General features: G+C 34.5%; 2 protein-coding genes across 2 annotated transcripts in view; both read left to right on the forward strand.

The window, feature by feature from the left end:
* The window catches only part of LOC126826703 (ATP-binding cassette sub-family D member 2), a 31950-nt gene extending 27412 nt beyond the window's left edge, over window positions 1-4538 (forward strand). Inside the window, exons 8-10 of the mRNA XM_050555719.2 lie at window positions 17-101; window positions 381-506; window positions 793-4538. Coding sequence (XP_050411676.1) covers window positions 17-101; window positions 381-506; window positions 793-1027 — 446 coding nt within the window. The 3' untranslated portion in view covers window positions 1028-4538. The remainder of the gene's footprint in view (window positions 1-16; window positions 102-380; window positions 507-792) is intronic.
* A 929-nt stretch (window positions 4539-5467) lies between these two features.
* On the forward strand, window positions 5468-18167 carry LOC126826720 (ankyrin repeat and SOCS box protein 13). The gene is made up of 6 exons (XM_050555757.2): window positions 5468-5770; window positions 7621-7802; window positions 8123-8273; window positions 13887-14021; window positions 16352-16546; window positions 17852-18167. Exons 1-6 carry the CDS (start codon window positions 5734-5736, stop codon window positions 17977-17979), a joined length of 828 nt encoding a protein of 275 aa, XP_050411714.1. The 5' UTR covers window positions 5468-5733; the 3' UTR covers window positions 17980-18167.
* The last annotated feature ends 428 nt before the right edge of the window (window positions 18168-18595 follow it).

The raw sequence follows: 18595 nt of genomic DNA on the forward strand, positions 1-18595 counted from the left end.
TAATGTTGTAATATAGGATGGGATGTTGAAAGTGATTGGAAAGATGTATTATCTGGAGGGGAGAAACAACGAATGGGAATGGCTAGAATATTTTATCACAGGTTAGAATATTAAAATCATGTTTTGATTAATATTTATATGTGTAGTACCTTTACCAATTTTGACTTGCACCAAACACAATAATATGACTGTCCTGGATTAAAAACAGTCACATAATTTGCTATGATATAGTTTCTTAACTGTCAAGTTGTTTGATCTTTTTGTCATATTTTCACATACTGCAAATGATGATAATGCAGATAATAAAATGGCTGATTACTATTAACCACAATTTTATTTACCGTTGACGTAATGAATTTTTTAAAAATCTTTTCCTATAGACCACAGTTTGCATTACTAGATGAATGTACTAGTGCTGTTTCTATAGATGTTGAAAGTAAAATATATCAAACAGCTAAAGATTCAGGAATTACTTTACTAACAATCACACACAGACCTTCTTTATGGTAAGTACTGTACTACAATAGATTTAAGCTTTGAGAAAATTTTAATTATTACTATTACTTCAATATAGATATACCGGTAACATAAAACATCAATTTAGAAGAAAATATAGTGAGGCAGTTTGTTTCAAACTTTTCTGTTATAAGTAAAGGCTTGACAACCAAGATTTTAAATCTCCGTCTGTGTGCTTGTGCTTATAAAGGATATATTTCATGGACACATGAGTAAATATTTGTATGTAACTTTATTAAATACTGATTTATAGACAATATATTTATTACATTGCAGGAAGTTTCACACTCATTTACTACAGTTTGATGGGGAGGGTGGATGGAGAATGGAACAACTTGATTCCAGCACCCGCTTATCTTTAAATGAAGAGAAGCAACAGTTAGAAACACAGCTTACAGGAGTTCCTAAAATGCATAAAAGACTTCAAGAATTATGCTCTATTTTAGGAGAGGATTCGATTTTATTGAACAGAAAGGGAAGTTTTGTTAATTTAGAACTTCAAGATCAGTAAATTCTAGTTTTAAAGCTCTATTATTTTAAAAGGCTATGTCACCATTCTTTTTTTATATTGCACATTGAATGTATCTTTTAGCATCAATGATCCATGACATTCCATAACTTTTAACATAAGCTAGATCAGTATATTGTTTCATTTTCATGCCCTTAAAGATGTAATTGCTAAATCATCATATTGAAGGTTTTTCAAATGTTATTTAAGTTATTATTTAGAAATTTATTCATATAAGAAACTCTCTACACCATTGGGTGACTTGGATATTAATTGGATTAGAGTCAATCGGTTAATGAAAAAATGGGAAATCAAGACTTTGTTTATTATCGTAGCAACAACAATCCATGACTATGCTATTCTTGTCAAAACTTCAGACATTCATAACTTTGCTCAGAATAATGTAATTTGACTGATATTTTCCATAAATTTATTTTTCACTATCAGTTATAGCGAGAACGACCTGCTCTTTATATAACTTTTACATATTGCATCTTTAAGTAACTATTGTTTATACTCTTTTACTGGTGTTTACCAGTAAAAATAGATCTCCAGAATATATTGATGACCTGACATGGTTGCTGAGTTTAAGTGGAGCAAGGGCGTAGTTCATCAAAGGTCTTTTTTAGATTTTTAATTCATATTTGGAAGTTAATTACACATACAGACTCCATGTATTTATATTGTATTCTTGTGGTTAAAATATGCTGAATACTTTTTTGAAGGAGTAATTTTAGGGAATAATGACAGCTATGATCAGTATATAAATTATAATTATTGTGTGTGATAAAGGGACATGGGATATAATGAAATAAATGAAATGCAGGTGAATTTAAATAAATAGTTGAAAGGACACCCCAAATGTTTCTAGGACAAGTGGATTCTGTGTCTGTGAATATGATATAACATTTTCAGAAATGAACAAATATACATGTAGAACATTTTGGAGTCAGTGGATTTGTTTGTGGGTGTGTGTTTGAAATTAAAATTATCATTGAAATACTCTATTGGATTTGTTTAAATGGATATGTTGTATTTTTTTTTTATATTTTATTAAATGCATTGTATAATGTCTGGATTGCTCAATGATATTTATTTGTGAAAATCATGGTAATTAATTGAATTCACAGGAAAATTTGAAATCAAGGAATATAGACTTTTTTAAAATGCATCTCCGCCACACTTGTTTTGAAAGTTTCTGGATAATAATGGGCTTCTGTAATAGAATTTCATTGTCCAATCATGACAATCATTTACTACTATAGCTTCAGAAAGTATATGGACATAGTTATCCAGTCACTGAACATGAAATTTGGGGCCTTATTTCTAAGTACACATGGAAACTCAAAGTTTGTACTGCTTCATAAAATTATCGCAGGGATGCAGATAACGGCATGGGACAAGGGTAAATGTTTCTGAGAGTCTTTCACACAAAATTAAACAGTTTTATTTGCTAAAATGTATCTGGATCTGTTCCTTTAACAAGAATAATTGATTTGTTTTTCATTTGTCTCTTATTTATATGACTTAATCTTTTTTATTTTAATATTTTTGTTTACCAGTAGCTTTTAAGTTAAAAATATTAAATAAAACAACAAAAAATTGTATCCTTAAAATATTTATTCTTTTTAAATTATATTTTTTACGGCCACAGTTTCATGTGGACGTATATTGTCGTCGCCCCTGTCCATCCACAATTTGTTTATGAACACTTTACAGGTCACAGTTCTTATCCAATGTAACACTGTTAGACCTTAATGATGATTGAGTTCGAATTTCGTGAAAATCGGATAGAAACTGCCAGACAAAATTACTGCTCTATGTTCGCAAATAGTATGTAATATCAAGGTTAGGGACCCTTGATGAAACTTAAAACATGTGTTTATGTCTCAAAGATCTCGTTTCCTTTTGATATTCCCACATATCGGACAACAACTTCTGGATTATGGCCCTTGATTGTACGAAAAAAATCGCGATTTTAGCTTGTGGACCCTCTATAGGTCAAAGTTTTTATCCAATTTTAAAAATTGTTTAAATATATCACAGTTACGCCCCGATGTTGATTGAGTACGAATTCGTAAAAATCAGACCGAAACTGCCCAACATAATGGCCACGCAAATAGTGTTAAAGTATGTAATACCAAGGTTGTGGACGCACAATTTTTGTCCAAATTTTATGAAACTTAAAATATATGTCTATATCCCAAAGATCTTGTTTTTTTTTTATATTCATGCATATCGGATCGTAACATCCTGAATTATGGCCCCTGATTGTACAAAAAATTCAGTTTTTAGCTTGTGGACCCTCTAGAGGTTACAATTTCTATCCGATTTTAAAAAAAACCATTTAAATATATCAGTGTTTCAACCTAGTGACGGTTGAGTTCGTATTTCATGAAAATCAGGTCGAAACTGCTCCTTGTACGCAAATAGTGTAAAAGTGTGTAATATCATGGTTGTCAGATGTCTTAATTTTTATCTGTTTTTGTTGAAACTTAAAATATATGTTTATATTCCAGAGATTCCAATTCCTTTTGATATTCGCGCATATCAGACTATAAAATCCTGGATTATGTCCCCTGATTGTACGAAAAATTGTTCTTATTTTAGTTTGTTTGCTTTCCATCTCATGCAAAATGTGGGCATATCTTGCATGGCAACCGCTTGTTTGGTATTGTGATTAAAATTATTATTGTTTTTAATTTTAATATATATTATGTGAAATTAAACTACCAATGTTAAAAAAATGACTCAAATAGGCATAAAAGCAGAAGGATGTCTTTGGTTTAATTGGACATATATATACATGTAATGTCAACTCTATTATTTTGTTCTCAAAAAATTGTACTGACTTTAATGTCTGTCTTTTCTTAAAGTTACAATTTCATATTTTCTAAGAAAGTCAAAACATAATTATTTCTATGCCTTTTGCTCAATTGGTTGTCAACTCACTATTATACGATCATAGGTTATATTTCTCACACTTAAAAATCTTCACACCGGAAATAATAACACAATTACCTCCCAATTACCTCCCTTGTTTTCCTATTCCCCACCATGGAATATTTATCTTCAAACGTTTGAATTCGAAGTTGAAAATGATATTTTTGCCAATTTCTCAACTGGCAATAGTGAATTATAGGATTAATAGGATTATTCTTTAACAAGGTATGACTGTTTATAGTTACGATCTATTTTAGGGCTTTATTTTAAAAATATAACTTAAAAATATGAAATTGTAACTTTAACATAGTTGAATAATGATGAATTACCATGTTAGTTCTGAAATGACCTATTAGAGTTAAGTGAACATGTTCTCTATTTTCTGTATGATTTAAAATACCAATAACTTCAGTTACATCAAGCAAAATGTGTATGAAAAAGTTATACTCATATAAATCAGGTCCAACTTGTGACATTTCTGCACTGTATTTCAATGGTGTCATGTGTGGTGTGTGTTAGGGAAGTTTTACTTATATTACTGTTGTGTTGTAATAAAAAATGATAAGCCAAATGTTTTGTTTTTATATAGTGAAAGGGCCCTCTTCATTAGCCAAGTTGATGCAGAGTAAGATATATTCGGCAATACTATATACCGGAAAACTACCGGAAAACACCATGTTATACTGAATACCGGAAAACACCGGACACCACTAAATACCGGAAAACACACTAAACACTGGAAAACACCCTAAATAGGTAACAAAGAGCCTGGTCCTCTGTTTGCGGAGGGTTAGGACTAGGGTTAGGGTTTTCCAGAGGACCAGCGGTGGGTTAGGGTTAGGGTTAGTTTTTTCTGGTGTTTTCCAGAGGACCAGACTCCGAGTTACCTATTTAGAATGTTTTCCGGTATTTAGTGTGTTTTCCGGTATTCAGTATAACATGGTGTTTTCCAGGAGTTTTCATTTCAATGGGCAAACAATGGCTAGTCGAATCCATATCGGACTAAGGCTAGTAATTATTTCCCCTTATTTCATGATGGTAGTGCGAGTTATAAATAGACAATTTTTCCCTTAATTTTTTTCTCCCCTCTTCCTGCATTGGGTTGACTTTTTGGTCTAGAATTGGAGAAAAGGGATGAAATTTGCAATTTCATAGCAGTTTTGGGTAATACTGATGATATTACAGCGGAGGGATAGGGGGTGTAAAGTGTCTTTCTGCGGAGCAATCATTGTGTCGGAAGTGAGATTTTCACCCCAGTCAACTTCAAATCCGTGTAGCAAAAAATCTAAACGGTCAACCCCCTACAAAATTATGATGAGGAGATTGCCAAATGTTGTCCCCATTGTGCCTATAAAGATTGGAACCAACGGAATGTTGAGAAAAAAGCTACAGCCTGTGATGTTACAGCCATTTAACATTGAAGTCAATGGGCAAATAATTGCTAGTCTGAGTCCTTATTGTCGATAGAGTTGCCTCCCATACCCGTGTTTCTACACGGAAAGGTATAAAGCGTTCTGTGATGTAAACAACACGGGAATAATACTAGATCTTTGTGTCATCTGGAGAATATCTTCTCTAGAGTTAGGGTTCGGGTTAGGTTTATAAATTACATGTCAAACGAACAAATTGAAGCTGTAACAACGGTGGATTGTGGCTAAAACTATTCTGAAGGGTTAGGGTTAGAATTGTGGGTATAAACACTCACTGACAGATATTCTACAGATCGGTCAAGATCCAGTGGCAGTAGCGTCAAAAACGTGAAAATAATGCAAACTTTTCAAAGAAATAGTGGATTTCTGTTGAGTAAATATAAAACCTTTTTTTTCTTCATGGACACTGCTTAAGGGCGTATGGCTCTATTCGTTGGAACCGTAAAATATATGAAAATTGGTCTAAAAGTAAAACTGAATGCACAGTGACTGATAGCTACGAGAACGTAGCTAAAAACGTTGAGATATACTGATGTGTTTGTTTTCAGCTACGATTGGATGCCTTTAGTTCCAAGTGGCAAACTCAATTTCTTTATTGATGCATGTAACATCTTTAAAATAGATAAGTTTATGATATTATGATTAATTAAACTTACGGAGGCCAATGTAGTGGCACAACTGTCGCCTAACTCCAAATATTCGCGTTTAAATTAATGAAGCGTTGTTTTTGTCTGACATTTCACCGCCATCGAAATCCATTCATAGTTACTGTGCTTTCGATTGTCCTTTTGATTGGCTGTTATAAAAGCCTTATATTTAGCCCCGCCTTCATGATGACAGCGTATCGTTTAAAAAGATGGCGGTCTTAGTAACGGCTTAACGCCTCGATTTTAAAAACGACGATTTGTACCCATTTCAGGTAGGATTATATGCTTAATTGTAGTTGAATGTTGTAGAAATATTCTAAATAACAATAATCAATCGTTGTTTTGAATAAAACTATTGTCAATTTTGTTTAAAAATGCTGTGTGTGAATCGCTCCGGCAGCTGCAACGTTATAGGTAATGGCCTCAGTTCTTAACTCAAAACACGGAGGGTTGAGAGATTAAGGTTTGTTATCTAAGTGACTGAGTGAGTGAGTGACAGTAGAAATGAAATGTACAAGTTGAAGCAATATTAATATAGCCTATATAGCCTAAATTTAAAATTATAATATTGATTAGGCTACTAGATGTCTATTTAAAATGAATTATTATTAGGCTATATTTAAAAAAGATTATCGTAATTTCTAATTAATTACATAACAAGCTTGACACCATGTCGGTTAATAAATACATGATATGGGTGGGGTTGGGGGCTTTTTAATAGCATGTATTATTGTATATTCATAATTATCATAGCCTTTCTTAGCCATTTCTAAGCCTTACATTTGCAAATCAATAAATGCATAGAACTTCAATACTGAGCCATAAACAAATGAAATGGGGGTTTAACATCCTTCCATTCTGCTCCGACTCGGCTAATGAAGACGGGAGCCATAAACAAGTCTGAAACTCTTTCGCAATTAAATATTCCAATAAATTAAAAAGTGCTTGAGATCCCACTCTTTAAAATGTAGTAAACTTTACATATAATTCTAATGAACGAATTTTGATTATCACATAAGTGTTAATTATTTTCCTGCAACCTGATTGGTCAATTTTTGAACTGCAGTAACTTTTCCGGAGTATGATGTCCTGACCGTGTATTTGTTTTTGTGTTAATTTTGTGTGGTGCAGTCCCCCTGCACTTACTACTTGTGTATGGTTCTAATGGTCAAGTGCGAGACATTGCGTACCGGTACCACTACCAGTAATATAAGTTTATGGATATTAATGTTGTTTTGATATATTACGCAATGTCTTGCTCGAGACCATTAAATAATTTAGAGTTTGAATATAACTGCATATTTGATTACTGTTAGCCTACCAGTACTGGGATCTCGATCAGATTGATTAATTGGAGAACAACATGGAATATGTCCTTATAAATAATTGTGTAACTGTAAGATTAACAATACTGAATTACCTTATTGCAATTTGATTAGTAAATGTTGGTGTGGGGCATTCATTAAAATCTCTTCTTCCTGCAAATTGAAAGTTAAAGTAAATTCTATTACCGGTGACCTCAGTGTAGACTGCTTGTTGTAAATACATTCTGTTTTGGTTTTTTCTGAATTATTAGATGACAAATACCCACTGCATCGTGCTGCTAGAGAAGGTAGAGCAGAAATATTACAGAATTTATTAAAGACTGAAGCGTTTGCTGTTAATTGTGCTAGTCCAGATTTAGTGAGACCATTACATGAAGCATGTATATATGGAAGATTACAGTGTGTTAAAATACTAGTAGAAGCAGGTGCTGAAGTAAGAGTCTTTGTTAACTCTTGTTAAGTATGCAAGTGTAGCTTTAAGATGTAAATTTAATACTATTCTTCTAATTTACATCACTTTACAAAATGGACTGAAAAATAAAACCCTGGAGCAATTTAGTGAAATTTGCTTTCATTTCTTTTATTCAACATTATTTCATAATTTTCACATAATAAACTATCACTGATTATAATCAAACCAAAATCCTTGTAAGTTTGACTGCTAGCTAGGACAATGCAATTTCTGCTCATCTTTTCTGAATGTACAGGTAAATAAATATTTAAGGTATGTTCCTGCTAATTTAATCATTTCAGGTAAATGTCCGAAATATTGATGGTGCTACACCGTTATGTGATGCCTGTTCCAATGGTAGTCTGCCATGTATAGAATATTTATTAGACCATGGTGCAATAGTAAATCCACCATTATTAATGACATCTCCATTACATGAGGCTGTATTAAGAGGTAAGAGTACATTGAACTTGACACTGTATTTATTGACATTGAAGTATTTGCATCACCATCTCATGATTTATGAGATAACATTACAACATTGTAGTTTGTTGTCTGGTGTGGGTTTTTTTTTTTAACTTGCTGGAATTGTTTGACTTGCCACAAAGAATTAACCATATCAAAATTCATGCATCAATATTTATACGCCCACATTTTCATATGGATGTATATTGTCGTCGCCCCTGTCCGTCCGGATGTCCGTCCGTCCACAAATCTTGTCCGGTTTTGATGAAACTTGAAATATAGGTTTATCTCCAAAAGATCTCGGTTCCTTTCGATATTGGATGTATCGGATAATAACTTCATGGATTATAATTATAGACCTTGATTGTACCAAAAATCATGTTTTTAGCTTGTGGACCCTCTAGAGATCATAATTTTCATCTGATTCTGATGAAACTTGAAATACAGGTTTATAACCCAAAGATCTTGGTTCCTTTCGATATTTGCGCATAAAAAACATTTAAATATATCACTGTTACACATCAGTGAAGGTTGAGTTCGAATTTCATAAAAATTTGACCAAAACTGCAGGAAAAAATGGCCGCTCTTTGTACGCAAATATTGTTAAAGTATGTAATACCAAGGTTGTGGACACTGTTGAAGTCACAACGTTATCTACGCTGATACAGACTTTACTCAAAATGAAAAACAAACTAACAGTAGGGGAATATTTCCCAAACGTTGTATAATACTTGTGGGAGTCATGATCGGCTATGTGCTACATGAAATATAAATATAGGCACATTGAAGGAAATAACTTTACGAGTAACCATTTATGTGAGATGTAGTAAAAAGCCAAGTAAAAACTAAATGGCCTATGTAGTAGTCAAAAAATAGGGATCAAACCATTATAAGCGTGCAAATGAATTAAAGTGTATTAATTACAAAGTTAGGGCATAAGTCCTTATTTCTATAATAGTCCAGGCATTTTAACTCAATTTCGCACCATTTCGGGAAGTTGCTGCAATAGATATGCCGACCACGTTTTATGGTCGATCTAGACGTATATTATCACCAAAAAAAAAGTCCCAGTGCGAAATCTGTGCCCAAATGGGTCAAATTGGCAAAAATCCAAAATGGCCGCCGGTTTTGACTGGAAAATGCCAGTTTTTATCCACTTACCATAATATGATTGAGTTTGGTACAAAATATATCCTTTCGAGGTAGCTGGATCCGTTCCCACACACATTTTGGTGATTAGTTATACCGCGGAGTCAATATTGGGAAATAATTCCAGATGGCGGCCAGTTTTGGCGGGAAAATTCGAATTTTACAAAATAACCACATTTGGTGTCAAAATATATGTTTTGGAGGCAGCTGATCTCATTTTCGACACATTTTTTTCATCTTGGTAATTAACTGGTTCCCCTGGGTCAAAATAATGGGAAATCCCATTGGAAATTTGGGGATTACGAGTGGACGAGTTCGCCTCAGATCTAATACGATGGCATTCATCAAGCATCAACTAAATTTCATTTAGACGCTCTGGTCGACCACTGCTCACTACGGAATCAGCGTAGCAGGCTATCATTCTCAGCCCACTGTGGACGCAGTGTCATGGGCGTGTCCGATTTCGATCACCAACCTCGAAAATTGAGCCAAGATGGCCAAACCTATTTAAGCACGTGGCGAATTTATTTCAGGAACTGATTCAAATGTTGAGACACAGATGGATACAATATCGCTTGTTTGTCAGATATGCAGTGAACTACCCATCGTCATTCCCAAAATGAGGGAAAGATAACGGGTATTGGGGGCTGACAATAATGAGCCGATTAAGATTCCTGGCTTACGTTCAATAATGAGCGGAGATACCAATTTCAATAGCAGAAAATTTAGGACAGAATAAAACTTGGTGTAAATTCATGACTAAGTTCAGCAATAAGCCAAGGGCGTGCTAGGGCCTCCGAGGGTAGGCAGACCAAAGTTAGGGCACTTTAGGAGGGGTGGGGTAGGATCGGGGAAAATTTGAGTTCTGTGGCACATGGTAGAAGCGATTTGACGTATTGACAATTGGTTAAGGGATTATGATTAAGTAACAAAGATCCGAACATGAACATAGTTAGCTGCAGTCAAGAACTAAACGACCTGTGAGTAAAGAAAAACAAGCATCAAAAGGGACTGGTATTCCTTATAAAGGGTACCTGCCAAGTTTCATTCGATTCTGTTCCCTAATGAGGGTAGGGGTAGGGAGGTAGAATTGAAAGTAGACTGACAACCCTAAGAACGAGACGACGATCAAAATACACTTTAAGCCAGGCCAAGGAAGTTACTGGTGACAGATTAAATGTCATTCGTTGTGACGGTTTGCGTATTGGCCCTGAGTATGCTAACTGGCAATAATGGTTCCCGTCGCCCGTGTTGCAATTTTCCTAAATTCACTTAGATAAATAAATAAAACTAAGACAAATTAGTTGATTCTGAATATTATGGAAATATTAATCCGTCTGTAAAATCTATTTTGAAAGTCATCCGTGGAAATCATGGTCTGATTGAGCTTGTATGGGGCCCTTACATCATCAATGAAAAACGGACATTGTAGTAACCCTGTAGTTAGTTGGAACAAGGAAAGGGCAGCAGAAAAGGGGGGCACAATATTCGATGGCACATTTTCGGAAGAGAAGGCACATAGCCACCCCCGCTCCCTCCCATATACCTTGTTAGGAAATATCATCGGATTCGAGCGTTATCAACCATTTCGAGTTTAATTTGTTTTTGAATTGATGAGGGCAGGGTAGGCGGGTGACTACCTAGCCAGCATGCCTCTGCAATTTTTGCTTAAATTACACAGAGTGAAGAACAATTTCTGTGCTAGATGTTTTATAAATAAGTTAGATATGCAAGTAATTAATGAGTGTCATCTATTTAGGGACACCAGCCTCAATGCTGATTTATTAAATACAACTATATTAATGTCAAGTCGTCATTTGTCCTGTCTTGGCTTGTCCAAAGAATAGGCATTGCGAGTTCTACTGTTTACTGTTGTAACAGCGGTCACCGATTATATATGTTGTAATGGACCGTCTGCTAGTCTTTTCTACAGACCGTGTGAAAGACAATGGTCCGCAAAAATGAATTTTGGCACCGCGGACCCTTTAGACCTTGATACAGACTCCTCCACTTCATTAACCTTAAAACATGGACCAATAACTATGGGTTATTCATTATTAAATGGTTCACTGCATATCTGATAAACAGGTGATACTGTATCCATCCGTGTCTGAACATCTGAATCATTTTGTGCCACGTGCTTCAAAAGCCACGACCAGCTTTCGCAGTGATCTGAGAGTGACCCCAGTCGACATACCCCTATGCCGCTACCGCAGTGAACTGGAAGACACTCCAAATGAAATTTAGTTGATACTGGATGAAAGTCATTGTATGAGGTCTAAGGTAGGAGTATCATTAATCTCCAATCCCTAATCAGAAATCTAAATTCCAAATTAGAATTTCTCCTATATTGACACAGGGAATCACTTAATCTCTAAAATATGTACAAAAATAGATTCAGCTACCTCAAAAACATATATTTTGACACCAAACTTGATCCTTATGTAAAATTTGAATTTTCCCGCCAAAACTGACCACCATCTTGAATAACCCCTAATATTGACCCAGAGGTAACACTTATCACAAAAATGTGTAGGGAAATGGATTCAGTTACCCCAAAAACGTATATTTTGATACCAAACTCGATCATATTGTGATAATTGGGTGGAAATTGGAATTTACAAGCAAAAAGCGGTGGCCATTTTGGATTTTGGTCAGTTTGACCCATTTGGGCACGGATTTCAGACTGGGACTTTTTTTTGGTGATAATATACGTCTAAACCGACCATAAACCGTGATCAGCATTTCTATTGCAGCAACTGCCCGCACTTTTGCTATCTTGCCTGGACTATAAAACAGAGAAAAACTAAAACTGAATACAAAGAAGCAATAGGGAAATGTAGATCCTGCAAAATAAACAGAAACATTTTAATAGGTTTGTGTTATTATTTGCTGGAAACAGAGCAGAGAGACATAAAAATACTGATACCAACTACTTGAACTACTCCTTATTCATATTTTTATACAGATTACAAAATGTTTTTTAATTGGTCTATCACCATTATCATCATCATCATCATCATCATCACAATCATCATGACCACCACGACCAATGTAGGGTAAATTAATTGTACTTATATTATATATTATATGGAAATGTGGACGCATATTGCCGTCGCGCCTGTCCGTCCATCCGTCTGTCGGTCCGTCCATCCACAATTTTTTGTGAACGGTCTAACTCCAAAAGTTATTATCTGATTAATGAAGAAGCCTATTTAATTTCAATAATTTTTGTTAATTGGGTCTAGAGTTATGGCCCTTGTTTCACTTTTTTTAACCTTGTGAACGCTATTACGCCAAAAGTTTAATTTCAATGATTTCTGTTCATTGCGTCTAGAGTTTTGGCCCTTGTTTCACTTTTTTGAAGCTTGTGAACGCTATTACGCCAAAAGTTATCATTCGATCTATGTGAAATTTATATACATTTTTAAATTAGTGAAACGATGAAGCCTATTGAATTTCACCAATTTCCGTTTATTAGGTCTAGAGTTATTGCACTTGTTTCACTTTATTGAACATTGTGAACTCTCTAACGCCAAAAGTTATCATCGGATCTTTCTGAAATTTATAGGCATCATTTAAATTAGAGCAACGAAGAAGCCTATTAAATTTCAGCAATTTCCGTTTATTACGTCTAGAGTTATGGCCCTTGTTTCACTTTATTGAACCTAGTGAACGCTCTAAGGCAAAAAGTTATCACACGATCTTTGTGAAATTTATATGCTTGATTTAAATTAGTGAAACGATGAAGCCTATTGGATTTCAACAATTTCTGTCAATTACTTCTACAGTTATGGGCTATGGCCCTTGTTTCACTTTGTTGCACCTTGGGAACGCTCTAACATCAAGAGTTATCTGCCGATCTGTATTGAATTTCAGCCATTTCCGTTTATTACTTCTAGAGTTATGGCCCTTGTTTCACTTTGTTGTACTTTGTGAACACTCTAACCTCTAAAGTTATCTGCCGATCTGTATAAAATTTATATGTGCCATTTAACTTAGTAAAAAGAATCTATATGGAACTGTATTGTAAAGGCCCACAATTACCTACAAAGGAATAAATATGCGACAACTCTTGTCGACCGCTCGGACGATTCAGCTGCTGTGGGCGTATGTTTCGTTGCCTGGCAACCTATCTTAATTGAGGTAGAATGGTTAAACTTGATGTATATGTTCATTAGGTGTTTGTATTGACTGAGTTCAATGATTAACATTTCCCGCTAAAGCTAAGCAGAGCTAAGCAATTGCTATGACTTTGATTCTGTCTGATAGAGAGTGGTGAACTTTATAGTTGATAATCAGTGTAATTGCTTGATACTTTTGAAAAGATAAATGTGCAATTGATTAATATATGTCATCTATATTTTCCGGGATTTCGGCAGGGGACATCAGCCTCATTGTTGGCTTGTTTATTTAAAATCGCTAAGATAAACTTACTGTTGTAATTAACAGATAATGTAGATTGTATAGAGCTTCTGATAAAAGCTGGTGCTAGAGTGGATGCGAGTGATTGTCATTTTGGAACACCCTTACATATATCAGCATATAAAGACCATGAAGCTTGTGCTAGCATTCTTCTTAAATTAGGTAGGTTGTTTGGATTGAGATTTATTATTGAAAAGCATCATCAATGTATATCCCTTGATAGTTGGAATTAAAGGGTATGTGACATAGAAAGACAGCTTTACATTGCACACTAAACCATAGAAGAATATACAGTATGTTATGATATACTGGACATATTACTTTCACCAAGAAAATATTATTGTGGAAATAAACCCACACAACAGCTATGTCCCAACAGCAGATTATCCAAAAAATCTGCTTTTTTCGTTTTAATAATTCAAATAATGCATATGAATTTCATACAGATCGGATGTTAACTTTTGTTGTTCGAAAGTTCACAAAGTTCAACAAAGTAAATCAAGGGCCATAACTCTAGACGTAATTGATGGAAATTGCTGACATTCAATAGGCTTGTTTGTCTTCATTTCACTAATTTAGGTGATAACTGAAACTCAATAGGCTTGCTCGTTTTACTAATTTCAATGATACATATAAATTTCATACAGATCGGATAATAACTTTTGTCGTTAGAGAGCATTTACAAGGTACAACAAAGTGAAACAAGGGCCATAACTCACGGCGTAATTAACGAAAATTGCTGAAATTCAATAGGCTACTTCATTTCACTAATATAAATGATGCATATCAATTTCAAACAGATCGGATGATAACTGTTGTCATTAGAGCATTCACAATATTCAACAAAGTGAAATAAGGGCCATAACTCTAGATGTAACTAACGGAAATTGCTGAAATTCAATAGGCTTCTTTGTTTTACTAATTTAAATGATGCATATAAATTTCATACAAATCGTTTGATAACTTTTGTCATTAGAGCGTTCACAAGGTGCAACAAAGTAAAACAAGGGCCATAACTCCAGAAGAAATAAACGGAAATTGCTGAAATTCAATAGGCTTCTTCATTTCACTAATTTAAATGATGCATATCAATTTCATACAGATCGGTTGATAACTTTTGTCGTTAGAGCGTTCACAAGGTGCAACAAAGTGAAACAAGGGCCATAACTCCAAAAGAAATTAACGGAAATTGCTGAAATTCAATAGGCTTCTTTGTTTTACTAATTTAAATGATGCATATAAATTTCATACAGATCGGTTGATAACTTTTGTCGTTAAAATGTTCACAAGGTGCAACAAAGTGAAACAAGGGCCATAACTCCAGAAGAAATTAACAGAAGTTATTGAAATTAAATAGGCTTCTTCATCTCACTAATGCAAACAACATATATCAATTTCAAAACAATTGGTTGATAAATGTAGTCTGTAGAGTGTTCACAAGAAATTGTGGACGGCGGACGGACGGACGGACGGGGGCGACAGCAATATACGACCACATTTCCATGTGGGCGTATAAAAATTATGTTAAACTTGAAAATGAAATTAGATTAAAATCAAACTAAAGTTAAAGATGGGTTCCCGCGTACAAACTGGGTGATTTAATGGTATATATGGATTAAATACATATTCAAACTAATTAATTTGTCATAATTATGCTTCAAATCCTTCTCAAACATTGTAATTGTGAAGGAATGCCCTGCTATTAAAATTCGATCAAACCAAGTCATGTTTACGTCACGTCTTAGATGTCAGAGGAGAATTCATTGCGTACATTAGACGATGTTGTCTTTAATCGCTTACTATTTATTACAAATATCGAATCCTAATTAAATTCTCGGATTATCCACTACCCGCGTCTTTTTCCGTCATTTTTATCTCAGAAAGTGTTGTACGTCTAACTCTTCATAGCGTTTATCAACTTGTACATTAAGCGCTCAATGTTCGCGTGTGACCTTTGACATCACGCGTGCAGAAATTCTAAATCGTCGGGCTGTGGATTAGGGGAACCCTTACATTTTTGTCCTGTATACGCTCCATGAGTGTTTTTCGGGGAATCCAGTATTTTTCTACTAAGATTGGATATCTCTAATTTCCATATATACCAAAATTGCCATACTTTTATTGGAAATAACCACTCGATAAATACTTTTCTGTATTTTCTGCCTTACAAGTGGTGGCTGATGGTATCATGTAGGCTAGTGATGTCGTGGTATCGCCCTTCAAGAAAGTTCCCCAGGATTTTTCATTAGTGCAGGACAAAGGGCTTGGCAAAATACAGTGTCTAGTTGTGTAGATGGGACAAAAGACAAGCTCCTGTGTACACATTGGCGTACACATAAAAGAATCCTTCACAGTTGAAATTCGATGTAGAAATGCCACATTCCATTGAAAATTTCCGTCATAGCACTCTGCGTATAATCATATTGAGAAAAGAAAATATTTTCCTTATTCAGTATGTTAAATTATTCATTGCTTTTTCTATTATACTATAGGAGCATCAGTAAATGCTACAAAAATTCACCTTACACCATTACATGATGCAGCCAGACATCAAGATGTGAGTTTTTTAACTTTATTATTGAATCATGGAGCTGATATATATGCCAGGAATAACCATGGTTTATTACCTAGAGATTTAATACGTAGTAGTACTTCACCAGCTAAAAAGCTTTTATTATTCTGGGAAGGTAAGGATACAATATTTTTTAAATATAGAAAAAAAGCCTTGACACTAATAATATAACCTGTGATTTGATTTTCCACTTTTGTTTGAAATTTGCATGATACAATGATACAGCAACAAGTTACCAGGACATAACTGGAAAAACTCTTGTTAGGTAGACTTGATCTCTCCAGCCCAGACAGTATCTATTGTGACTAGAGCAGTATTAAATTGGTTTTGACAATAAAGTTGTAAACCCGACCATGCAATAACTTTTGGGAAATGTTGTCTTAAGTCGTATTTTGATTTCTTTATTCCCATCAGAAGCGGAGGGAGGTTGTCTTATATCTCGAAAACGACCCAACGGTGGACTGATTACCACACGGCATAGTATTCTACGCAAAATTTTACTATAGAAAAGATGGGTCTGGTTTTGTGCCCATTTGATGGACCCCCCGCACTGAGCCTCCGGTCTAATAAGCCGTCGGGCTGACAGTTAGTGATATGCATGGGTGTTTTTCAGGAAATCCAGTATTTTTCTCAGAAATAACTACCCTATAAATATTTTCGTGGGAATGTATCTTTAAGCATTGCATTGTAAATGATAAGTCTGTTATATTATATATGCAATCTGATTAAAACACAGATCCAATTTTGTTTCGTTTTTATAGTTCAAAATTTCGATTTTACTTGTCTTTACTACACTTGGATCTGGAAGCGTTGTTATTTAACTCGTGTTCTGCTTGAAATGAGGGGCCAGCCAATCAAATGGTCTGTCGAATCGAACGTTTGACCTTTTTTGCGCGGAACGGTGGGTAGACATTAGCAGCAATAGATATCAAAACAAAGCAAAATTGCTAATTGGTTAATCGAATGACTGACGTAATCGGGTACAAATGTCGCTTGCTTGGTACCTGACGTCATAGAACGTGAACTCCCACTATAACTTGTTAGATCTACATGTAGTGTAGGCCATCGAAAGTATAAAAAACGAAACGAAATATAGATCTATATTTTAATTAGATTGATTATATATGCAAATGTGTATTCAATCACAAGGTTGTATGTGATAATTAGAAATGTTGTCTCCTGCTTAACATCTTGGTTTCTTTCTACAACTAAATAGGCAATGGAGAATGCAGAAAAGAGATATTTGTATAATGTTAGTTACAAATGAAATGAAGTGGGGTTCAGTATCCTACTTTTCTGCGTCTAGGATAATGAAGACAAGTCCCAAAAGATAGGAAGGACCCACTTTTTTTTATTCATTCCTATTTAGTATTATTAATTACATGTATGTTAAAGTTCTTTATTATATTCTGATTTACAGGTAATCCACAATCATTACGACATTTCAGTCGACTCAAAGTACGTAAGTTATTGGGAGGCAACAGATTGGATTGTATAGATCAACTTTCAATACCAAAAGTTTTAAAAGAATATTTGAAATTTACTTGAACCATTGTAATTAAGTTGGGATCACACATAAATGGGGCATTACCCAATATTAGCTTGATTTTGAATCCTTAAAATCATTTATCAGCTTGAATAAATCTAGTCCAAATGCTTTAAGTAACAACAACAGTTGTGTAAATATTGTCTAAATACTGTAAATGAAACATTGAATAAATTGTTTTTTAACAAAGCATTTATATTAGTTTGACACAGGCGTAATTTTATCTTATTCCACTGTAATCAACTAAGTAGTGAATTTTAGTAAAGATATCAGCTGTTGAGGCCTGCACACATCAAGTATTTTCTGTCGTCGACACCAGATTTTTCCTTGACAACAATCCTCAAAACCAAACACTTTGTGGCGCTCTATTCAGACCTCATGTTGCTCATTTCTAGTCATCGTCATTTTTTTGGTGATGATATGTGTCATGCACAAGCATTACCCATCACCTTCATGGTTATTGCCAATGTTTTATTGAAATGTCCTCTTCAATTAGCCCAGGTTAGGTGCAGAAGAGTAGGACGTTAAACCCCATTTCATTTATTGAAATGTTCATCCATATATTGAATGGTATATGCAAAACAAAAAATCTCTATTATAAATGTGTGTGATGGTTTG

The sequence above is a fragment of the Patella vulgata genome, chromosome 7 (assembly GCF_932274485.2).
Source record: "Patella vulgata chromosome 7, xgPatVulg1.2, whole genome shotgun sequence".
Taxonomy (NCBI): domain Eukaryota; kingdom Metazoa; phylum Mollusca; class Gastropoda; family Patellidae; genus Patella; species Patella vulgata.

Excerpts from the sequence above, each read along its gene's own strand:
- LOC126826720 (XM_050555757.2), top strand. The coding sequence starts at position 5,734 with ATGCAAACTTTTCAAAGAAATAGTGGATTTCTGTTGA. Across the intron at positions 8,274-13,886 it reads ACATGAGGCTGTATTAAGAG|ATAATGTAGATTGTATAGAG; the intron begins GTAAGAGTACAT and ends TGTAATTAACAG. Across the intron at positions 16,547-17,851 it reads GCTTTTATTATTCTGGGAAG|GTAATCCACAATCATTACGA; the intron begins GTAAGGATACAA and ends TCTGATTTACAG.